Source organism: Phoca vitulina, unplaced genomic scaffold (genome assembly GCF_004348235.1).
Source record: "Phoca vitulina isolate PV1807 unplaced genomic scaffold, GSC_HSeal_1.0 scaffold46, whole genome shotgun sequence".
In the NCBI taxonomy this organism is placed as follows: domain Eukaryota; kingdom Metazoa; phylum Chordata; class Mammalia; order Carnivora; family Phocidae; genus Phoca; species Phoca vitulina.
This window is the reverse complement of record NW_022589749.1, coordinates 7,455,307-7,480,736: the sequence shown is the minus strand read 5'-3', so window position 1 is coordinate 7,480,736 and position 25,430 is coordinate 7,455,307. Positions and strand designations below refer to the sequence as shown.

Below are 25,430 nucleotides of genomic sequence, written 5' to 3'. Positions count from 1 at the left end.
CAAATAAATAAATAAAATCTTTAAAAAAAAAAAAAAAAAAAGATATAGTAGCAGGTAGGCCTGTTAATAAACTATATTGCAGCTGAAGTTATCATAATCATTTGAAATAGCTACAAAAAAACAGGGTTTTGTTCAGGCTCAACTCTTTATATATCAAAACACTATCCCTAACTATCCAAAATAGAAAATTACAACTCCAGGGAAAAAATCTACTAAAAACTTAAAATCTATTTCAAGGTATAAAAACGCAGGAGTGAAAGTAAATTCGAACACAGCTGTAGCTACACAGAACAACAAATTAGATCCTCAAGTCCAAACATATGGCTATTAAATAGCTATGAGTTAACATCCCCTGTGTAAAATCTGTAAAATTATAACTGTCTAATTAGACATGGAAAATACAAACTTACATTTAACCAAAAAAGGAACACCATGACTGACACCATTAATGTTTTGACTTTTCAAAATGCAAAATCTTTAAGCAACTACAGGATTACTTTTTTGACAAAGATTTGCTGTAGGTTTTTGCCCAATCCAAAAAAGCCTATCTTCTCTAGGTATTTAGGATAAAAATTAAGTCAATTAGGTTAAAATATATAAGCCCATTAGAAAAACAAAAATGTACAGCTTTTAATAGCCATCTACAGCTTACCTCTGATGACCTCAATGTCAATTAACTTTTTTGGTCCAACTACAAATGTGGTTATATATCAATACCCACATAAAGGAATAAATTAACAAAGGATGATACAGTTTAAACCTTCTAAATTACAAATGGGACCATATGACTAATTAATCTAGAGAAAAGCAAATGGCCAACTACCTCACCATCAAAACTTTGCTCAAATGTTACCTCCTCAAAGAGGCCTCCCCAACCCATTTAAAATTGCAACCCACTCCCTTCCCCCACATTCCCATATTATACCCTTAATCTGCTTTCCTCTAATCCCACAGCTTTTACCTAATATTATATACAGTTTGCTAATTTTACAAAAGATTTTATTTATTCATTTGACAGAGAGAGACAACGAGAGAGGGAACACAAGCAGGAGTGGCAGAGGGAGAAGGAAGCTTCCCCCCGAGCAGGGAGCCCGATGCAGGGCTCGATCCCAGGGGATCCCAGCACCCTGGGATCATGACCTGAGCTGAAGGCAGACGCTTAACGACTGAGCCACCCAGGCGCCCCTACAGTTTGCTAATTTAATGTCTCATTTGCTGTCTGGTTCATCATGTTAGAATGGAAACACCAGGAGAGCAGCTATCTTTGTTTTATTCATTCGTATATCCCAAGCACTTGTAACTGCCTGTACATAGATTTTCAATAAATTTATATGCTCAATGGTGTCAATGTTTTAAGCTCTTCTAGAAGATTTAAAGACATAATGTCTCACAGATATTTAAATGAAAACTTACACTAAATTGCAGCATAATTTCCAAGTTGCAATGCCTTAAGAGAAAGAAGCAGTAGAAGTACTAAGCTGAAAATGACTAAAATAAGAAGTTTTTGCTCACATTTAATCCGGTATCCAAAGAAATTCTAATGTATTATTTCGGATTAGGAATGGGTAACAGAATGGGTAAACCCGTTATTTTTTTTAAACAGGAAAGGGAAGAGATATGGGTTAACCAGTGATAATTCCTAACAGTGCCATGAAATTACATAAAAGTTAAAAAAATGACTTGGTCACAGGCTAACAGCTAATAAAAAATACCTTTAGATGAATGAGGGAGATTAACAACAACAAAAATTTCAGAACAAGTTTCTCAGGACTTTCATTCCTCTACTTAGCAGAAATATGAGCACAATAGTTAAACCATGTATCCTCATTAGTGTTAACAGTTACTGTTTTCAAAGCATCTTCCCTTATATTATTTCATTAAGTCCTCAGAGAAACCAAATTCAAACTCAAGTATAAATAATCAGGTAGCTAACAAAAGCACTTAATAATGTATTCACTTGACAGTAAGTGCAACTTTTCCCTTGAAAATCCCCCACGGTGTTTGACAAAGAAACCATTCTATAGAAGAGCCACCTTCTTGGCAATGGAAACTAATACAAGTCTTCTGAAGAGTAATATGGCACAGCTAGCAAGAGCCATAAAAACCTTGGAAGCCCTTTGACCCAGTAAAACCACTCCTGAGAACTTTCTCTAAGGCAATAATTAGACTAAAGCCAAAAGCTATTAGTATAAAGATGTTTACTGCACCACTATCTGTAACAGTAAAGATGTGGAAACCCAAATCCCAACAATTGAATGGTTAACCAAAAACCTAAAACATATTTATAATACAATGCTAAAGAGCAAAAAACAACACAAAATTACACAATTAAAGCTATATAAAAATGAAAAGGTAAAAGGCAAAAATAAGATTTTGATTAATAGACTTTAATATTATGGGTATGTTGTTCTAAGAGAAAACAGTCACCTTCCAAAACATATACAATAATTTAAGGCAGAATAAATTTTTGAAAGCCATGAAAAACTATTAAAAAAATAGTCAAACATGATGAAATGTTATTTAAATAAGACATGTGAATTTCTAGACTTTCAAGAATATTTTACTATCTCTAAACAATGCATCTTCTTTCTTTACCCTTGGCCTCAGGGACTTATTTTAGCTGCTGATACACACAAACATATGTGAGGAGACTCTAGAAATTATAACCAGTTTACAAAGAACCCAGTAGCAGTGGTTCAAAATCCAAAGGAACTCTACAAGTACATTAAAGATCTTTATAAGAATAAAAGTACACATTATATGAATCCATGAACACATATCTATCAAAAAGAACAAGGGCCAGAATTTATGTCTCAAATGAAAGAACTTAAAGCAAGGAAGAATTTAAATTAACCTTAAATGTAAAGCCTCAAAGAACAGAAAAAGACCTTTGGCACTAAAACATTCCAAATATTTTTGATCATTCAAGCCACTCTGGAACAAAATAATTTTTAAGCCTAAGGAGAGCCGCTGCAACTTAAAAGCCTAAGTTTTAATTTTTAATTATTTGAACAAGTTGAATATATCTGCCAAATTTCTATGATACCTAAGAAGAAAAATACCGTGGGTTCTTTTCTATAAAACATTATGTATGTACAAAATTTGTCCATTTTTCACTGTGGATGCCACTGAAAAAGGGAAACTGAACTTACAGAATCTTAAGTGGAAAGAGCTGGGAAAATAAGCACTTTACCTGAACTAGTTGGGGTAAGGTTAACGTTTGTGGGTGGTTCAGAGAAGGGGCAAGAGGGGAGGTAGGGTAGAAGTAAAAAACAAACAAAAATGTTCGCCCTTCTCCCCTTGAAAGCAGAATTCCTTAAAAATCAGCTCTGATTCATCTCGACGGGTAACTTCTCCTGCCATAAATGAAAATTCTTTGGAAACGAATTGCTGAAAACCTGTTTTCAAGAAGAAAACTCAGTGCGCGGAAAAAAAAAAATCCCCTTATCCCACCTTCTAAAGCCCAGGATGTCTATTTCAGGAGGACCCTCGTCATCGACTCTGCCAACCCCGCCTAGGCCTAAGGGAGGCAAGGCAGTGCCGAACACGGATGGGCTCGGGGCACAGGGGAAATGGACTTGCGTGCCCTTGGTGAGCTCTGGCGGCACTCCCCAAGTTAAGGACACTGGCCACAATGGAATGGAGTCTATTGACATTTGCTGCCCCGTTTGAACACTAAGCATTTTCTTAGTTCGTGAAATACAAACTGACAACCACCACCCCACACACACACCCCCAACAGGCCTTCCCGCACAAACACACCCTCCAAAGTCAGACCCGGTTAGAGGGACAACACAGGGCCCCCAGTCCCTACCACAAACCTAGGTTTATGGGGGAAGAGGAGGAGACGACGCAAGTAAACACCCGCATTTCTGCCTTCAGGAACCCCACCATGTCTCCTGCTGCAATCCCTCTCCCCTCGAAATTTTAAAGATTGGGGCGGGGGTTGGGAAAAATGCGCAGCGTGCCCGCTCCCTGCCACCACCATCCCCCTACGTCCCCGATCTGGCCTGGACTTCTGACGCACGCCTGGGTCCGGCCCTCGCCCACCACTATTCAAAGGCGCCTTCTCCTCGGCGGCCTCGGAACAGCATTGCGGATCGGCCACCACCCGCGGCGGAGAGGCCTTGCGGGGGAAGGAGGGAGGCCGGGAGGGGGCCGGGCACTCCCCAGCCCTTCCTCAGGTGGGGGAGGGCGGAACGCTGCGGGAGACTCTGCACAGAGCCCGACGATTCCAGGAGTTCTGGAGCCCCCGACGCCGCCTCAGATTTAAATGGGGAGGGGAGCGGGGGGCCACTGCCCACCCACCTCAATCCGGTTCTTCGACCTTTCCCAGGGCAGGGGAATGGGGTGGTTACGCACACTAGACAGACCCTAACGATTCCAGATGAGCCCCGTGGCTGCCCCTTTAACGGACAGGGGGGACGCTGCCCTAACTTTCCCCCTTCCTCGTTATTCCCCAAAGGGGGAGTTGGCAAGTTTCGGGAGACTGACCAAAACCTAAAGACCATTTCACGTTAATATTTAAACTGGGGGGGGGGGGGGCGCTGCCCAAGCATCCCCTCCATGTTAGAGTTAAAGGAGGAACAGGAGCTGACAATTGGTGAAACCTGTGAATCCCTCCCGAACACTTAAATGGAGAGGGGGAGGCTGCCCAGTCCTTCCATCTTGACCGTTTGGGGGAGGGGGTGGGGATGTTGCGGGAGGCTGGACACGACCTGACATTCCCGGAGGGATCCCGCAAGGCCCCCCACCCAAACCCCCGGGCTCTAGAGGGGAGCGGGAGTCCCACCCCCACTGCGGGCCCCCAGCCCACCCCACCAAGCCAGGCCGGTCACAGGGCGGGGACGACGGTGTGGGCCGCGGGGGAGGGGACGCGAGGCCTGAGCTCGTCCAGGCCTGGAGCGGAGGGGGCTGGGGCGAGACACCCACCTGCCCAGGCCGGGCCGCCCGCCGCCTGCGCTCGCCGCCGCCGCCGCCGCCGAGGAGGAGGAAGCCACGGCCGAGGACGATGAGACTGAGGACGGCGACGGCGCGGCGGCAGGCGACGTGAGAAGGCCGCCGCTGCCGCCGGGTTTACGGGCATTGGCGGCCGCGGGCGGCTGCTGCTGCTGCTGTTGCTGGGGCTTCAGCGACATGGTGAGGGGCCCATACACCGGCCCGCACGCCGGGCGGGGACAGCCGGGAGCCGGGCGCGCCGAGGAGACGCCGGAGCGCGGCGGGGACGCACGGGCGCCGAGCGGGGAGGCGCGGGATGGCGCGGCCGGGGGGGTGCCCGGGCCGGCGAGGGGGAGGAGGAGGACGACGAAGGGGCGGGGAGGCCCGCCGAAACCGTGGAGCCGCCGGGAGCCGGGCAGGGACGCGCCGCCACCGTTGCCGTTGCTACCAAAACAGTCTGAGGCGGAGGGAGGCGAGCGCTGCCCGGAGGGAGGGGGGCCGGGGCCGGGCGGGGGAGGGGCGGCGGAGGGATACGGGCCCGAAGCCGCGCCGCCGCCGCCCCGCCCGCCCCGCCGCGCCGGCCGCGGGAGCGAGCGCCGCCCGGGCCACCTGGCCGCGACGAAGCGGCGTGGCTCGATGGCCGCTGCGGGGCTCCGAGGAGCTGCGACCGCCGAGCGCATCGGGGGTCGGGCACACAGAGGCGCCGCGTGGCGATGCCGGGTGGGCGCGGTGGTGCGGTACGGGGACTCTTTACCGGAAGTCGGAAGGGTCGGACGGAAGCAGAACGTGAGACGACCCCGAGGCCGGGAGGGACACGTGAGGAGCGGGCGCCGCGCTGGGCTGCGTTCGCGGGGGTCGGGTGAGGGCCCGGCCGGCGGCCCTGCCCGGATCCGCCCTCCTCGAGGCGGGTCTGCCCTTCGGGAGGGCGTGTCTGTCTTCGCCCTCAGGGCCGGCCTGGTCTAGAGGACGGGAGGGAAGTGTTTCTTCCCCGCCCCCCAGTAATCCTTCGGCGTCCTCAGACTACTGGGAGAGTGCGTGTTTACCCCCACCTGATGCAACCTCGAACGTGGACTGCGAGGCCCTTCAGGGCGGAGACTCTGTCCTGCTACGTAAGAAGCATCTAGAACACAAGCATCCCATAGTTGTCTTTGTATGCGCAGCACCTGGCACACAGTAGGCTCCCACCGCGTCACTGGATGTCTAAAATAAAGGCAGTCCTTTTTTTCCCTGCCAAGACTAACAGTCTTGGGAGTCGAGCAGCCTCCCAGGGCCACCTACATCTGGTTACCTTTTCCCCACTTTTTCCACCTCGGCAGCACACAGTAGCCAGAAAACTCTTTGGGGTATCTGACCTTCATTTGAACCCATTTTCCCTCACTTGAACTTCTTTTTTCCTCATTCATGAGACTCAGAAGGAAATGTACGTGATTGGTAGAGCTATGGATAATGGGGTCTCCCTTAGTGGAGACAGAACAGACCTCACAAGAATGTGTGAACTTTAGACCTTGGCCCCTTTAGAAGTTTTACTTTAACTTAGATTGCTAGCCAGCACAGTAGTCCGTTTTTTAAAAGTGTTGCAATTAAACTGGAAGCAAGAGGATTTTTTTTTTGAGTGAAGAATTGAGTTTTTTGGTTTTGTTTTTTTTTTTTAAGTAAAATTACTTAAAGAAATGACTGGGGGGGCAATAAAATTCCCTCCAATCTAACCAGAATTGTCAGATAAAGGTAAAGACATAAAAAAAACTTGGAGAATGATTAAACCACTAGTCTCCAGTAGCTAAATTGAAATTAATCTCCTAGATAGTCCAGGCAAAAATTATCATTACATTCTGCAAATAAGTGAAAAGTAGGAAATCAGCTTTATCTCCCCATCTGAGGTAAAAAGGTTGAGAAGAAAAAGTATTATTTTAAACCAACAGTTGCAAAATCCTTTAAAAATTAACCCAAAGGAAATTGAGATTAAAAAACCAGATGAGAGGGGCGCCTGGGTATCTCAGTCTATTAAGCCTCAGCCTTCAGCTCAGGTCATGATCACACGGTGGTGGGATAGAGCCCTGCATGGGGCTTCCTGCTCAGCCAGGAGTGAGAACCCTTTCCCTCTCCCTCTGCCCCTACCCCCCTCGTTCTCTCCCTGTCTCTCAAATAAATAAATAAAATCTTTAAAAAAAAGAAGATGGACCATAATAGAAATACAACCAACTTTCTCTGGTTTAATGATTTGATAGTTAACCGTATGTGGACCCATGATCCCATCAATCTTAGCACCAAACTGTAGACAGGTGGGAGATAAAAGAGAAGAGGAATAAGAAAACCTGAAGCTGACAGCTGAACTTGATTTCATTTAGGCTGAGAAAGTTTTTACCCACTATCATTTAAAATATATTTAATAATTTATCGATGTATAATTTACATATTATAAAATTTACCCATTTTTGTATACAATTCAGTGATTCTCAGTGAATTCACAGCTATGCGACCATCACCATTAATTTCAGAACATTGCCATCACCCTAAAAGGATCCTTATACCCATTTGTAGTTACTCCTGGTTCCCATTCTCAGCCCCAGCAACCACTAATCTATTTTCTTTTTTTTTTTTTGGGCTGATATTTATTTTTTTTTATTTATTTTTTAAATTTTTTTATTGTTATGTTAATCCCCATACATTACATCATTAGTTTTAGATATAGTGTTCCATGATTCATTGTTTGTGCATAACACCCAGTGCTCCATGCAGAACGTGCCCTCCTCAATACCCATCACCAGGCTAACCCATCCTCCCACCCCCCTCCCCTCTAGAACCCTCAGTTTGTTTTTCAGAGTCCATCGTCTCTCATGGTTCGTCTCCCCCTCCGATTTCCCCCCCTTCGTTCTTCCCCTCCTGCTACATTCTTCTTCTTTTTTTCTTTCTTAACATATATTGCATTATTTGTTTCCACTAATCTATTTTCAATGGATTTATCTATTGTAGATACTTCATATACATGGAATCTAACAATTGGTCTCTGCCTTCTCTCACTTGGCATATGTTAATGTTTTGGAGGTTTATCTATGTCATAGCATGTATCAATGTTTCATTACTTATTATGACTGAGTAGTATTCCATTGTATGGATATATCACATTTTGTGTATCTACTCACCAGTTGGTAGGCCTTTAGATTGTTTCAAGTTTGGAGCTATTATGAATAATGCTGCTATGAATGTTTCTGTAAACTATGTCCTCATGTGGATATATGTTTTCATTTCTCTTGAGCGGATGCCTAGTAATGGAATGTTGGGCTGGTATGGTAAATTTATATTTAACTTTTTAAAGATACTATCAGGGCGCCTGAGTGGCTCAAATGGTTAAGTGTCTGTCTTCGGCTCAGGTCATGATCTCTAGATCCTGGGATTGAGCCCCATGTTGGGCTCCCAGCTCAGCAGGGAGTCTGCTTCTCCCCCTCCCTTGCCCTCTGCCTCTCCCCTGCCCTCTGCCTCTCCCCCTGCTTGTGCTCTCTCTCTCTCTCTCAAATGAATAAATAAAATCTTTTTTTTTTTAAGATTTTTATTTATTTGTCAGAGAGAGAAAGAGCACAAGCAGGGGGAGTGGCTGGCAGAGTGAGAGGGAGAAGCAGGCTTCCCGCTAAGTAAGGAGCCCAATGTGGGACTCCATCCCAGGACCCTAGTATCATGACCCGAGCCGAGGGCAGATGCTTAATCGACTGAGCCAGCCAGGCATCCCTGAATAAATAAGATCTTAAAAAAAAAAAAAGATACCATCAAACTCTTTTCTAAAGTGACTGCCATTTTACATCCATACCTGGAATGTTTGAGGGTTTATCATTAAAATTTCTGCTTTTATATTAAAATGAAAACCAAGAGAACCTCTACCGTGGAGTCTAGTCTGTATACACACCCTTTTTTCCTTTGTCCAAGGAAGATCACCACCCAAAACCAAGAAATATGTTTTATTGCAAACCCTTCACTTCCATTCTAGACATATAAAGATGTGGCTATTTAACAGCAACTGTGACATCAGAGTGCTCTAGCTTTAAATGTAAACATCAGGATAATGCCCCTTAAGACAAAGTGGTGTGTGGAGTGCCTGGGTGGCTCAGTTGGTTAAGCCTCCAGTTCTTGATTTCAGCTCGGGTCATGATCTGAGGATCCTGGGATCGAGCCCTGCATCAGGTTCTACACTCAGCAGGGAGTCTGCTTGAGATTCTCTCCCTCTGCCCCTCTCCCCACTCACATACACACATTTCGAGCTCGCTCACGCTCTCTCTCTTTAAAATAAATCAATCTTTTTTTTTTAATGGTGTGGTAGGCAGCCTGTAAGACCACCCCATGTGCTCAGTCAGTTAAGCATCTGCCATCGCCTTGGGTCATGATCTCAGGGTCCTGGGATCCAGCCCCGCATCGGGCTCCCTGCTCAGCAGGAAGTCTGCTTTTCCCTCTCCCTCTGCCTTCCCCACCCACCCCCCTACCCGCTTGTGCTCTCTCTTTCAAATAAATAAATAAAATCTTAAAAGAAAAAAAAAAAAAGACCACCCCATGTGATCCTGTTCTCCTGGTGGTCAGACCCAGTGAAATTCCCACCAATTGAATATGGAGCTGGACCTAGTGGCTTCCTTCCAACAAAAAGTTTGAAAAACTCGGGGCGCCTGGGTGGCTCAGTCGTTAAGCGTCTGCCTTCGGCTCAGGTCATGATCCCAGGGTCCTGGGATCGAGCCCCGCATCAGGCTCCCCACTCAGCGGGAAGCCTGCTTCTCCCTCTCCCACTCCCCCTGCTTGTGTTCCCTCTCTCGCTGTGTCTCTCTCTGTCAAATAAATAAAATCTTTAAAAAAAAAAAAAAAAAAAGTTTGAAAAACTCATGGGTTTTCACTTCCAAGATTAGGTTATAAAAAGACTGTGGCTTTTATTTTGGACTGCCTTCTCTCACTCACTTGTTTGAAGGAAGCTAGCTGCCATGGCAAGGAATTGTCCACAGCACAGCAGTGAGGACCTGATGGCTGTCAACAGCCATGTGGGTAAGCTTGGAAATGACTCATCTCCCAGTCAAGGCTTGAAGTGGCTGCAGCCTCCATCAAAGGACCTTAATAGGCTTTGTTAGAGCCCCTGAGCTAGAGATGCTGGACTTAGCCACACCAGATTCCCAGCCCTTTCAATCAGTTTCAAATTGTTTCAGTCAGTAAGTTCTGGGTTAATTTGTCATGCAGCAAAAGACAACAATACAGATGAACCAAAAAGTGCATTTCCTATGATTTCCACATGCATTCAGAATTCTTTAAAGGGGCACCCGGCTGGCTTGATTGGTGGAGCATGTGACTCCTATCTTGGGGTTGAGTTCAAGCTCCACGTTTGGTGTAGAGATTAAAGATAAAATCTTTAAGGGACGCCTGGGTGGCTCAGTGGGTTAAGTGTCTGCCTTGGGCTCAGGTTGTGATCCCGGGGGTCCTGCTCAGTGGGGAGTCTGCTTCTCCCACTTCTCTGCCTCTCCCCCCACTTGTACTCTCTCATTCTCTCTCTCTCAAATAAATAAAATCTTTTTTTTAAAAAAGATAAAATCGGGCACCTGGGTGGCTCAGATGGTTAAGCGTCTGCCTTCGGCTCAGGTCATGGTCCCAGAGTCCTGGGATCAAGTCCTGCATCGGGCTCCCTGCTCCTTGGGAGCCTGCTTCTCCCTCTGCCTCTCTCTCTCTCTCTCTCTGTCTCTCATGAATAAATAAAATCTTAAAAATAAATAAGATAAAATCTTTAAAATTAAAAGAAAAGAATGCTTTAAAGACAAATGCTGAAATCAGAAATATTATATCCAATAGAATTTAAATTTTTGAATGCTTCCTAAATGATTTTTAGGCAGCCATTTAAACCAAATCAACAAGTGTCACTGGCGAGTTGTCATCAAAGGCAATGAAGAACATTGTTCTGAAAGCGTTCTGACACTGAGAAATATTGCTAAAATTTAAATTTCAAAAATAGTTGTGGCCATCTCAAACACGATTTCAGAAATGAAGAAAGTGTCAAATGAGGAAGCATATAGAGACTTTCAAACTTGGGAGCCTAGTCCTGTGAATTCCACACTTGCTTTCTGATTTTCAATGACCCTTCAGTGAGCCGCATGACCCTATAATTTTTATCCCTTCAATGATTCATCAAGTCTGAGGATTTGGGGCTGAAAAATGGATGCAGCCGCGCAAAGCCGAAATGCAAAGGGTGATTTGCTATCTCTCAGTACGGCAGCACACATCAGATGATCCAGTATTTCCAGCAATTCATTTTTCTCCAATCATTTCTTTTCAACTGTCTTCATTTGATCATGTTTAATGTATGATGACACATTATTCACTCAATACTCTTGATTTCACTTTCAAAAGCACAAAAATTAATTCAAATCAAAACTCACATGCACCCCCCCAAAATCCATCCTCTTCAAGTTTTTGCATAGATCAATCCTCATTTAAAAAAAAAAAAAAAAGAGCAGATGTAATTTCAAAAATAGGACCATGGCTAATTAAACCAGTGTTTTTTTCTAACCATGGTTACTCAGAATTCTTAGAGGCTAATCTATTTGTAGACACTCCAGGAATCCCAAAAGACTACAAGCAATAAAAAAAGAAACCGTGTATGGTGTGGAGCCCTTCCAGGAGGGCATTATTTATACACCTTGTGTGCAAAGTAACAACTTTCCCATAGGTTTGAAAAAACTTGGGTGGGGGAGGTCGTGGCAAAATAATAGGAAACAACAGCCACATTATCTGAAAAGCTTTTAAATGAGCCTTTCAACTCCACACAAGCACGCTTCTGGTTGTTAAGTTGCTCATTTTGTTTTACCTTGTGGGACAGAATAATGATGCGGTGACATTATTCATGAAGCAAAAGCTGATGCCAGCTGAAATAGACACAGAAGAAAGAATTCTTTATTTTTCATTGGAAATGCTTGTGCTGTGCAGAGCCAGAAATTTAAAGAAACGCGGCCTTTTGTTTTTCCTCATTCTCTTTTTGTTTTCACTCGCCCCCCATTTTGGGTGAATTTTGTGGGCAGCCTGTTGTTTCAGGGGCCACGGATTTATGGAAAGCCAGAGATTTGAAGCAGGCACCATGTGGAGAATGCAGGAGGGGATTTAAAATGGATGTGCGCATCGCTAGTGATGGCTCAAGTGGCCATTAGCATGGGATGGTGTTGCGTTTGCTACAAGATACTGGGAACCCTACAGTGGAACCCCCAGAGGGATCAGACTATAATTAATACTGGCATTGCTGACCTATCATCTTAGAAGAAGGACTTGGAATCTTGTTCCAGAGTGGAATCAGATATGGGCTTAACAATACTCACTGTCTTGCTTAAGCCCCTATATTATCCATACTATTCCTTTTCCATAAGGTAGGCCAGGACTAGAGAATGAGAATGAAACTAATTGCAGGCCCTTACTACACAGCATTCAGTATGGACCAGCTCTGTTCTAAGTGCTTTCTACATAATAACTCACTCATTTAATCCTCACAGTACCCGCTGATTCGCAATGGAAGGGGAGAATTTTGCGTTCCCCCCCACCAGGGCACATTTGGAAATGTCTAGAGATACTATTGGTTGTCACAATTGAAGAGGAAATTGTCACAATTGAAGATGCTACCGGCATCTTGTGAGTGAGGCCAGGGATGCTGCTAAACACCCACAATGCACAGGACTGCCCCCACCCCAACCACAAAGAATTATCCAGCCCCAAATGTCAATAGTGCCATGGTTGGTTGAGAAAACCTGTATAACCCTATGAAGTAGATAGGATTATTATTCCCATGTGACAGGTGGGGAGACTGAGGCATAAAGAGGTTACGTCACTTTGCCTAAGGTCATGCTCATTAACTGTTAGAGCTAGCAAGTCCTGATTGCGGGGTCCTGGGATCAAGTCCTGCGCCAGGCTCCTTGCTCAACAAGGAGCCTGCTTCTCCCTCTGCCTGCCGCTCCCCCTGCTTGTGCTCGCTCTCTCTCTCTCCCTCCCTCTCTCTCTAACAAATAAATAAATAAAATCTTAAAAAAAAAAGAAAATTTATTTTACCATGTGCACATATTACCTTTTATAAAAAAAATAATAGAATGTTAAGGCATCGGTAAGAGTAACTACTGTTTATATAACGCTTCATGGTTTACAAAGCACTTTTATTTGTAGGATTTCCTTTGGTGCTCACACCATTGTAGAGAGGGTGACACTGGAATAGAGAAGTGGCGTGAGCCACCCAAGGTCACTCGCCACTAACTCCCTCACCTACTTCCCTTCCCTGTTTCCCAAAGGAAGATCAATTACTGTCCCTACCACTTTAATTTTGTTTTTTTTTTTTCACCACAAACTGTCATTCTCAAACTCTAACAGTAAATCCTGATTCCCATAGAAAGAGAAAAGGCCAGTTTCAGGAGCTTTTCTTACACACACACACACACACACACACACACACTTCCCTTCTTACACACATACACTTCCCTTTCTGCCACCTTTGTATGGTTTTGTGTGGAAATGCTAGATCAGCCAAATAGAGGAGCCAGGGAAACAGGTGGACCCATTCACCCCCACCACCTACAGACTTAGTCTGCAGTAGGCATTTAATAAACCCGAGCTCACTTGATTTGATAGACTAGTTCTCAGTCTATACACGTTTGCTTATTCGGGCCTGAAATGGCATATGGTTCCTATTTAGACCTGCTAATGACTACCAGCCACAGGCCAGAATGGTGGGGCCAACATCCAAGGTCACCCCCTGATGACCCAAACACTTCTAGGCAGTGAGAGGGACAACGGGACAACTAGCCTGCTTTACCCATGTGTTTCCATCGCGCGTGATTGGGGCAGAGTTCACGTTTACCCACGGATAAAGCTTACTTCTCTTCCAGTTAATAGCTTGTGATACAGGCATTCGGGAAAGTGCTGGTCTGGTTCGTCAGAGACGCTGAAGCCAGGAAACCACAAGGGGCCTCCTGGGGAACTACTCTTAGTCACCAGACTTCAGCAGGTTTGTGGAGGTGATTGCTGAGGCCCTGTGAGAGCTGGATTCGCTCTCCCGTGATCAGGACGCCTGTTCTCTTCCATTGCACACATGGCTCATTTCTGTCCTCAGCGTGTCAACACCGGACAAGTGTTCATGCATCAAATAAGCAACGGATAGGCTTCTGGTATCCTGAAAATGACTCAGGAATCCTGTTACTGCAATTTCTTTCATCTTTTTTTTTTTTTTTTACAATTTATTTATTTATTTGAGAGTGTGTGTGCATATGTGCCCGTGAGTTGGGGGGGTGCGGAGGGAGAGAAACCCAAGCCAACTCACCACTGAGCATGGAATCTGACCCAGGGCTTGATCCCACGACCCTGAGACCATGACCCGAGCAGAAACCAAGAGCCGGCCGCCTAACCGATTGAGCCACCCAGGCTCCCCTGTTACTGCAATTTCTAATAATCTCAACACGTCATTTTTTTTTTAAAGTTGTAAGTTTTTTTAAGAACATCCTAAATATTTGTGTATTGGTTAGCATTTGCTGTGTAACAAACTCCCCCCCAACATAGCAGCTTAAAACAACAAACTTTTTTTTTCTTTAAAATTCTATAGGTTGACTGAACAATTCTTTTCTGGGCTGACTTGATTGGAGGTGGATGGTCTAGAATCACCTCACTGACATGTCTGGCAGTTGGCTCTGGATCAGCTGGGGATGATCAACACAACTTGGCCACATATCTCTAATCATCCTGCAGGCTGGCCTGGGCTCATTCACGTGGCGGTGGTCCCAAGGGCCCCAAGAGCAGCAAGAGAAGGCAAGCCCTTATACACACACGGGCACTTTTCATGTCTCTTCTTGTGTCACATTTTCTAATGTCACATTAGTCAAAGCCAAGCCCAGATTTGAGGGGTGGGGACATAGACTCCACCTCTTGATGCAACAAGCTGCAAAATTACTTTGCAAAGGATAGGCATACAGGGAGGAAAGATTTTGTGGCCCTTTTTTGGAATCTATCACAATCGTGGATGGGGTAATAAGAAAAATCTATTTAAACTTTTTTTTTTCTTTAACAAGAGGACTCCCAGTATTCCAAAGAAAGCTGAGAAGCCTACCTTTAACAATATGATGACTTTCAAACCTCCAGATTCTTGATCATCTCACTCAGGACTGCTAAAAGCATCCTGATGAAAATAGCACCACGTGTATTTTCTGCAAAGCTGGTTGTGATGGTTAATGTTATGTGTCAACTTGACTGGGCCATGGGATGCCCAGATATATCTGTTGAAACATTATTTCTGGGTGTGTCTGTGAGGGGGTTTCCAGAAAAGATTACCACTTGAGTTGGTAGATTGAGTAAAGCAGATTGCCCTCCCCAGTGTGTGTGGGTACCATCCAATTCATTGAGGCCCTGACTAGAACAAAAATGCAGAAGAAGGGAGAGTTCTCTGCCTGACCACTTGAGTTGGGTCATCAGTCTTCTGCCCTCAGACTAGAATCTAACACCATCAATGGTCCTTGTTCTCAGGCATTTGGACTTGGAATTGAACTACCCCATCAGCTTTCCTGGGTCTTGCACATGGCAGATTGTGGGATTTCTGAGCCTCTATAAATACATGAGCCAATTCCTTATAATAAATCTATTTATGGATATATATATCTCCTACTGGTAATGTTTCTCTGGAGGACCCTGAGTAACACACACACACTGATTCTCCAGAAATGTAGTCATATGATCTTGGGAAAGTCATCCTCATTGTCCCTCATGCACCATGAGGGCTGCACTAGATGTTCTCAAGTTGCAAGAGAACTTTTTTTTTTAAGATTTTTATTTTTAAGGAATCTCTACATGCAACGTGGGACTCGAACCCACAACCCGGAGATCAAGAGTCACATGCTCCACTGACTAAGCCAGCCAGGCGCCGGGAAGGGAACTTTCAGAGGTTATGTTGCAGGAAAATGAAAGGAGAACAGGCCACATGCTGAATGGCCTAACCCCTGCTTGTAGAGATAAGATGGTTAGGCTCGGGGCTGGAACTTTAGCTTTCATCCAGATTTTTGGTATGGTCTGCGAGACTATGATTTTCAACTTTTCCTCCTCATAGGCCTGGTTAAACCCTTTGATCTCTTTTTTTTATTAAAGATTTTATTTATTTATTTGACAGAGACAGCGAGAGAGGGAACACAATCAGGAGGAGTGGGAGAGGGAGAAGCAGGCTTCTCATGGAGCAGGGAACCTGATGTGGGGCTCGATCCCAGTACCCTGGGATCATGACCTGAGCCGAAGGCAGACGCTTAACCAACTGAGCCACCCAGTGCCCCCTTTGATCTCATTTTTATTGGGCAATATTATTATACCACTTTACAAACACAACATTTATTCCAGCCTGACCTTAATAACCTTTCCTTTCCCCCAGGCCTTCAAGGGCATTAAAGGTCAGCAGAATACTCAATGCTAGATGTAAAAAGGGAAAAAGCAGACAGTAGGTTCTTGATAATGTCCAAACACATGAAGGCCAAGAAAGGAGGAAGGAGAGGGAGAATGAAAGCAAATGAAGGAAAAGAATCTGTTAATTTAGCACTTTTCCTTGGACTATTCTTTTAACAGCTTTGTTGCGATCTAATTCCCATTCTCTGTAATTCACCTATTTCAAATGTGTGCAATTCAGTGGTTTTTAGTATATTTGCAGAGTTGTGCAACCGTCACCACAATATAATTTTAGAACATTCCATCATCCCAGAAGGAAATCCCATAACCATTGGCAATCAATCCCCATTCCCCCTTCCTCAGCCCCTGACAACCACTAATCTATTTTCTGCCACTTGGGCTATTTCTTTTTCTTGTAGCAAAATATACACAACATAAAATTTACCATTGTAACCATTTTTAAGTGTGCAGTTCAGTGGCATCAAGTACATTCACATTGTTGGGCAGCCACCACCACCATCCAGCTCCAGAACTTCTTCATCTTCCAAAATGAAACTCAGTCCCCCTTAAACACTAATTACCCATTTCCTCCCTCCCCCCCTTCACCCCCCAGCCCCTAGTAAGCACCCTTCTACTTTCTGTCTCTATGAATTTGACTACTTGAAGTACCTTATAGAAGTGGAATCATACAATATTTGTCCTTTTGTGTCTAGCTACCTTCACTCACCAAAATGTCTTCAAGATTCATCCATGTCATAGCATATTGCAGCATTCCCTTCCCTTTTAAGGCTGAATAAGTTTCCACTGAATGGACGGACTACATTTAAACATAGGCTATTTCATGCCAAGCTTTGGAAGTTGTTTTCTGTAAACTGACCTCTAGTAATTGAGTAATGGACCCATTCCCACTCCTCTCCATCCCCTTCCAAATGAAAAATAAGAGTAGGCTGAGCTTACCCTTCTGTATTGGCCCAGAGGGAAAGAAAGGCAAGAGGTTGTAGGGAAGGGAGTCATGATGGTATGTGTGGGAGCTCGCGCCCATGTGTCTCCCGCAGACCCTTCCCCTTCTGGCCTTTGTCTCCTCCCACCTAAAGAGGCCGTGGTGTCCTGGCGTTTGGAGGCCTGAGTGCTTTGTGCTACTTTCTGCAGTTAGAAGTGGCAGAGATGAGAGGCCCACCTACAATGACAAAAACGAGGCTGGGCTGATGCCAACTTGGCCTCTTGAGAAAACCTAGGTAGCCGGGACTGAGGAGGTAGATTCATAACTTCTCAACGCCTAGGCTAAGCCCAGTGTTCATGAGTTGCTACAGCTCAGGGAACAGCCTCTGTGTATGGGCTAGCCTGAGGATCATGCAAGGAATATTCATCTTCCAATTATTCTCTGGAAGACGGACATCCTAGTGCACTTCCGCCGGGCGTTCCCCACTCCCTCCTCTACCCCCTTTATCTACTTTGCACTAATATCGGAGCAGAGTGACCAGGAACATACAGTTGTCATAACCTGCCTTTTCCATGGCAGTGAAAGCACCGACCAACAGAACCATCCTGTACTAGGAATTCACCCAACAAATAAGAGTTGATATTCACTGGGGTGATGAAAAAGTGTGAGAAATAGTTGTGACGGTTGCAGAACACTGTGCATGTAATTAATGCCAATGACCTGTACACTTAAGAATGGTTAAAATGGGGACACCTGGGGGGGCTCAGTCGGTTAAGCATCTGCCTTCAGCTCAGGTCATGATCTCAGGGTCCTGGGATCGAGCGCTGCATCAGGCTCTCTGCTCTGTGGGAAGCCTGCTTCTCCCTCTCCCACTCCCCTTGCTTGTGTTCTCTCTCTCGCTATCTCTCTCTCTGTCAAATAAATAAATAAAATCTTTTTTTTAATTAAAAAAATGATTAAAATGGGGGTGCCTGGGTGGCTCAGTCGGTTAAGCATCTGCCTTCAGCTCAGGTCATGATCTCAGGGTCCTGGGATCAAGTCCTGCATCAGTCTCCCTGCTCAGCGGGGAGCCCGCTTCTCCCTCTACCTCTGCTGTTCCCCCTGTTTGTGCTCTCACTCTTTCTCTCAAAAAAAAAAAAAACAATGGGGGCACCTGGGTGGCTCAGTCAGTTAGGCGCCTGACTCTTGATTTTGGCTCAGGTCGTGATCTCAGGGTCCTGGGATTGAGCCCCACATCGAGCTCCACGCTCAGCGTGGAATCTGCTTGAGGTTCCCTCTCCCTCTGCCCCTCCCCTCCGCTCACGAGCTCTCTCTCTCTCAAATAAATAAATCTTTTAAAAAAAAAAAAAAAGAATGGTTAAAATGGTAAATTTTATGTATATTTTACCATAATAAAAAAAGTAGTAATGAATAACAAACTACTGCCAGATGGCTTTGGAGCTAAGAGAACATGGGAGATGTTCTTAGATCATTAGATAAACCCTAAGGAGTTCAAATTCAAAGTTCAGTAGCAGGCTCATCCATAGAAACATTTGGGCTTGTAGAAGGGTCCACTGTTCTGTCTAGATCCTCCCTTTTCTCTCCTACTGAGGGACATCCCCAGTGCTCTGCTCTCTTCTGGCTCATTCTCTTCAGCAAACTAACATGCCATAACACCTCTCATCTTTTTAAAACTTTTAATTATTTTTTATTTTTTATTTATTTATTTATTTTTTAAAGATTTTATTTATTTATTTGAGAGAGAGAGTGTGAGAGAGATAGCACATGAGAGGGGGGAGGGTCAGAGGGAGAAGCAGACTCCCTGCCGAGCAGGGAGCCCGACACGGGACTCGATCCAGGGACTCCAGGATCATGACCTGAGCCGAAGGCAGTCGCTTAACCAACTGAGCCACCCAGGCGCCCTATTTTTTATTTTTTTAAAAATAAACTTTAGGGTGGCTCAGTCGTTAAGCGTCTGCCTTTGGCTCGGGTCATGATTCCAGGGTCCTGGGATCGAGCCCCACATCGGGCTCCCTGCTCAGTGGGGAGCCTGCTTCTCCCTTTCCCTCTGCTGTTCCCCCAGTTTGTGCTCTCTCTTTCTCTCAAAAAAAAAAAAAAAAAAAAATATATATATATATATAGGGGCACCTGAGTGGCTCAGTCAGTTAGGCGCCTGACTCTTGATTTTGGCTCAGGTCATGATCTCAGGGTCCTGGGATCGAGCCCCGCATCAGGCTCCCTGCTCAGTGGGGAGTCTGCTTCTCCCTCCCCCACTCCCCCTGCTTATGTTCCCTCTTCTCTGTGTCTCTCTCAGTCAAATAAATAAATAAATAATCTTTAAAAAAATAAAATAAAATAAAAATAAACTTTATACCCAACATGGGGCTTGAACTTACCACCTGGAGATCAAGAGTTGCATGCTATAGCAACTGAGCCAGCCAGGGGCCCCTAAATATGTCTTTTTTTTTCATTTAATTTTTAATGTTTAAAAAAATTTTTTTTTTTTAAGTAAACTCTACAATTACCTCTCATCTTTACAAAAGTAATCCTCTACTGGTGCTCACCCGCCTTGGGCTACCTCTGCCTTCCTGCACTGCCCTCCACTGAACAGAGGTGCCTGCCCCCACCTCCCCTTCCTCCACTCCCCTTGTCTCCTGAGCCCCACTGCTTCAGAGAAATACTTTCCTCAACATCTGCCATGGCGGCCCCACTGCAGAAGCCCACCTTTCTGGCCTTAGCAGCAGACTTCCTCACTTCCTCCTTCCGGAGACACTCCTGCCACCTGGCTCTCTGCCCTGAATGCTCTCATGGTCCCCGCTCACCTTCCTAACCTTGCTTTTCTCCCACGTAGGGACTCGCACTCTCATGATCCCAGCCGCATCCTGTCTCCCATGCCTGCCTGGCGCCCCTCCTGTGTCTCCATGCTTACACTCTTACCCCACTGGGCCTATTTTCCAAACAACATCCAGTTTAAAAAAAACACAGGTCATAGCCTGTGGCTCCCCTTCTAAAAAATACTCCCATAGCTCTCACATCTTAATAATAAGCACTGCATGCTTACCTTGACTTATAAGGTCTTAAACATCTGGACCTTCACTACCTCATCAGTCTTCTCCTCCTTCCACTCTTGTGCTTGTTTATCCCAGCCCCCACACACTGGCCTCCTTGATAGTCTTCCAACATGCCAAGCACACCCCCACCTCAGGGCCTTTGCACTTGCTGCTCCCTCTGCCTGGGATGCCCTTCCCCCAGGCAGACACATGGCTCAGTCCTTCACCTTATTTGGATCTTTGGGCTCATTTTGGACGATCCTTCTTAGTGGAGAAGGCTTCCCTGAGCACCCTGTTGTGTACAACAGCACCCTACCTCATCACTTTGTACCCCCATAATCTGCTTTATTTTTCTTCATACCACGTGTCACTACTAGATATATATTTGGTGGATTCTTTATCACTTGTTTCCTTACACCAGAAGTCTAGAGGTAAGCCCAGCAAAGGCAGGGACTTTACAGTTATAAAGCATAGAACACTGCCTGACACTTAATAGATGCTTGTGTTTTTGTTCGTTTGTTTTTTAAGTAGGCTCCATGTCCAGCACAGAACCCAATGTGGGGCTTTGAACCCACGACCCTGACATCAAGGCCTGAGCTGGGATCATGAGTCAGTTGCTTAACCAGCTGAGCCACCTAGGCACCCTCCTTAATATTTTAAGTGAATTAATAAATATTTAACAGATTCTAAATGGAGTTACATGTGTGGTGTCTGTATGTGTTTTTTAAAAAAGATTTTGTTTGTTTATGTATTTGAGAGAGAGCACGTGTCTGTGTGAGGGGGTGCGGGTTGGCAGAGGGGGTGGCAGAGGGAGAGGGAGAGAGAATCTCGTGGGCCTTCATCTCAAGACCCTGAGATCATGACCCCAGTCAAAACCAAGAGTGGATGCTTAACCGACTGAGCCACCAGGTGCCCCTATGTGTTGTGTTTTTTAAATCCACTCCCGGGGACTTCTGGCTGGCTCCGTCAGAAGAGCACGTGACTCTCGATCTCGGGGTCATGAGTTCGAGCCCCATGTTGGGCATAGAGATTACTAAAAAAAAAAAAAAATTTGTTTTTTAATGCACTCCTGGAGAACCAGGGAAATGAATGACAAGGTAGAAGAGATATACAGTTGACCCTTGAACAACACGGCGGGGAGGGGGAGGCGGGGCGGCGCCAACCCCTGCAATAGCCTACTGTCGACTGGAAGCCTACTGGTAACATAAAGAGTTAAACATATTTCATAGGTTATATGTATTATATACTGTATTCTTACAACAGAGTAAACTAGGGGCCCCTGGGTGGCTTGGTCGTTAAGCGTCTGCCTTCGGCTCAGGTCATCATCCTGGGGTCCTGGGATCCAGCCCCTGCATTGGGCTCCCCGCTCAGTAAGGAGCCTACTTCTCCCTCTCCCTCTTCCGCTCCCCCTGCTTGTACTCTCTCTCTCTCTCCAACAAGTAAATGAATAAAATCTTAAAAAAAAAAAAAAGAAAGAAAGAAAACAGCCCGTTCATCAGGAGTTAAACACAGAAGTACCATATGACCCAGCAATTTCATTCCTAGGTGTACACCCTCCCAAAAAATTGAAAACAGGCACTCAAAATAATATATGTACATACATGTTCAAGAACAGCACTACTCGCAGTAGCCAAAAGGTGGAAACATCCCAAATGTCCATAACTGGGTGAATGGATAAACAAAATGTATATCCATACAATGGAATATCATTCAGTCATAAAAAAAGAATGAGGTTCTGATATATACCATCATGAATGAACCTCAAAAACATGATGCTAAGTGAAAGAAGCCAGACACAAAAGGCCATATATTAGATGATTCCATTTATATGAAACACCCAGAACAGGCAAATCCATAGAGACAGAAAGCGGACTGGCGGTTGCCAGGGGCTGGGGGAAGGGAGAATGGGGAGTGACTGCTAATAGGTCTGGGGTTGTTCTGGGGGTGGAGGAGTGTGTGAACGTTTTGGAACTCGACAGAGGTGGTGTCTGCCCAGCACTGTGAATGTACTAAATACCACTGAAGGTTCACTTTAAAATGGTTAATTTTATGTTATGTGAATTTCACTTCAATTAAAAAAAAAAAACCGTTGGGGCTTCATGTTTAGATCCTTTAATTAGCACAACCTTGACTTTCATTATGAAATAGTATTTTTGCAAAGACTCAGTGATAAAAAAGATTATTGTGTCTCCGTAGAGAACACAAATTACAAAATTTCTAGGGCAGAGGGGACAAAACAGGGTTCCAACTCAGAAAGGAAACACCACTCATCTGATTCTCCTTCTTCTGGTAAATGTAAACCACTAAAGAATCTGGGACTTAATTATTAAATTTAGCTCCTCTTGCGTTGAAACCTCCCCGCTGCCCTCCCAGTTACCCCAGCATACTGCCTATGGCATACTCACCACCGCCCCGCACTGGCACCCATTCCTTCCTTTCTCCCAGAATACCGACTGTGTTCAGGCATTTCCCTTCCCCCAAGCAGCCCTGAGCCCCAAGGAAACTGAGCCCAGCCCCCAGAAGTGACTAATCTTAGGAGAATCCATTCCCCTTACCAGTGACTGGCTCAGGTATAACCACGTGACCCAAATCTCATGAATGAGATATGAGGGGGGACTTTTGGTGGTCTGATGCTTTAAAAACGATGCCCCACCAAATCCTCTGATATGCCTCCCTTTGAGAAGCTGAAGCTGGGGGCGCCTGGCTGGCTCAGTAGGTAGAGCATGCCACTCTTGATCTCCGGGTTGTGAGTTCAAGCCCCATGTGTGGCACAGAGTTTACTTAAAATTAAAAAAAAAAAAAAAGTGAAGCTTAACTCTAGTCCCCTTGTGACTGGGTTGGGCTTCGTGACGAGCTTCAAACATATCGAATATGGCAGAGATGATGGTCTGTCACTTCCAAGATTTGGTTACTAAAAAGCCTTTGGCTTTCATCTTGGGCTGGCACTCTTGCTTTCTCTCCCTCAGACAGCTCACTCTGGCAGAAGCCAGCTGCCATGTCATGAGGACACTCCGGCAATTTATGGAGACGCCCACGTAGCAAAAACCAAAGTCTCCTGCCACAGCCAGGGAGGAACTGACACCAGCCAATGTGAGCCTGTGAGTGAGCTTGAGAAGAACAGGTGTCATCCCTGTCCAATAAAAATCATACCCACTCAGGGCGCCTGACTGGCTCCGTCAGAAGAGCATGTGACTCTTGATCTCAGGATCCTGAGTTCAAGCCCCATGTTGGGTGTGGAGCCTACTTTAAAAAATAAAAAAATCATCCCCACTCCTCCCCATGAGTCTCCATTTCAAGTGGCACAAAAGGCTTGTTATACAAATTGGCTAAAGAATGTATTAGACTTGGGGACCCAGTCCCTCTACATCTCTTAGCTCTGCTATTCTGTGTTGACTACATCACCAGGCAAGTCCTCCTTATGTGGTAGCAAAGATGGCCCCCTACAGCTCCAGGCTTCCATTCTGACCAGCTTGGCAATCCCCAAAGACAGAATCATGCAAAATTCCCAGGGCCAATGTTCATTGGGCAGAATGGGGTCACGTGTTCTTTTATTAACCTATTACTGTGGCCAGGGGGTTAGAACCTGCAGACTGGCCAGGCCAACTCTCTTGGAGTGATAGACAAGGACCTCATAACCTGATCTTATTCTCTTTCCATTGGCCACCCTGCCTGTATTAGCTTCCTATTGCTTCTGTAACAAGTTGCCACAAATTAGGTGGATTAAAACTGCACCAATTTATCATCTTACAGTTATGGAGGTCAGAAGTCCACAGTGAGTCTTATGGGGCTAACTCCAAGGTGTTAACGTGCCTGTTCCTTCTGGAGGCTCTTCCTTATCTTTTCTTCTTCTGCATGCCATTCACATTCCTTGGCTTTTGGCCCTACATTGCATTTGCTCCCTCGGCTTTGCCACACCACCTCCAACTGCTCTGGTCTCCTGCCTCCCTCTGATAAGGACCTTTGTGACTGCATTTAGGTCTCACCTGGATAATTCAGGATAACCTCCCCATCCTAAGATCATCAACTTAATCACATCTGCAGAGTCCCTTTTGCCATATAAGGTAATACGCACAGGTTCAGGGGATGAGAATGTGGCCATCTTTGGCCACCACTGTACCCAAACACACGACACCCCCGCTGGGACTCCCCTGAAGCTCTCGGGATCCACCAGGCACTTCCTCCCCTCCGTTCCTTGGCTCCTGCTGTTTCCTCTGCTGAAGGACTGGCCCACCCACTTCCACCTGCCAATCTCCATACTTGAATTTCAAGGCTTAGCTCAAATGGCACTTCTCTTTTCTAGCTTTCCTTAATCCCCACAACCGGGGAGAATGAAGTGCACCCTTTCTCGCAATCCCGGAGTGTAACAGTTTATGACGGCGAACCACAGTATATCGGTTTACATATCTGGTCACTTACTCGATTGTGAAGTCTGTCGGAGTAGGGAGTTTTGCTTGATCACCTTTATGGCCCCAGCTCCTAACACATAGCTCATGGCCCTTAACAGGTGCAAAAAAAGTATTTAGTGAGTCCAAAAGCAGTTCGTGAAATCCAGTAAGATTTTTTTAAGTCCCAGTTTGTAGTGGGATGGCTTTATGATCGATGTCAGTAGTTCTATCCACCAGGCCCTGCCTTCCGGACCCCCCCTCATTTGCGTAACAGCTCCCTTCCTTTCTCTGCGGAGCTTTCTCTTCCCCACACAAGGTGGTCGTGGTCACATTGGCCTGAAGGCCACAGCGCTGTGGCACACGGCCCAGTGGGGCAGTCAGGGTCAGGGTGGTTATCCCACATAGGGGCACGTGGCCCAGACTGAGCCAGAGAAAATGAAGTCATGGGATTGTACACGGAGGCTGGAGAGAGAAGGTGCTGGGGAGCAAGTATGAGCAGCACCCAGAGCCATGTGCAGTCCTGCCCTCCTCATCAGCCTCCACCTGGAAGAAGCCTGCGTGTGGACGGGAACGTGAGGCCAATCTGAAGGAAAACCGAGCTCTGGGTGGTTAGTGAGCTGGCCAGGTGTGGGACCACAGTCCCCAAGGCCAGCCCCACCCCTGAACTTCCCTTAACGAGAGCTAAGCAATTCCTTTTTTTCGCTTCTATCAGTTGGGGTTGGATTTCTGACTTGTGCCTGAATGATCTTG

The 25,430-nt window shown here is 45.6% G+C and overlaps 1 protein-coding gene across 10 annotated transcripts in view; it reads right to left on the bottom strand.

Moving 5' to 3' along the window:
- ATXN2 (ataxin 2) overlaps positions 1–5,762 on the bottom strand; it is a 118,315-nt gene extending 112,553 nt beyond the window's left edge. For 5 of the 10 annotated variants that reach the window (XM_032431514.1, XM_032431511.1, XM_032431516.1 and 2 more), the window contains exon 1: positions 4,933–5,220. In XM_032431514.1, coding sequence (XP_032287405.1) covers positions 4,933–5,138 — 206 coding nt within the window. In that variant the 5' untranslated portion in view covers positions 5,139–5,220. Of the gene's footprint in view, positions 1–4,932; positions 5,225–5,692 lie in introns of those variants that run through there. The other 5 variants (XM_032431506.1, XM_032431507.1, XM_032431509.1 and 2 more) reach the window with 3 other exon arrangements.
- Between the last annotated feature and the right edge of the window lie 19,668 nt (positions 5,763–25,430).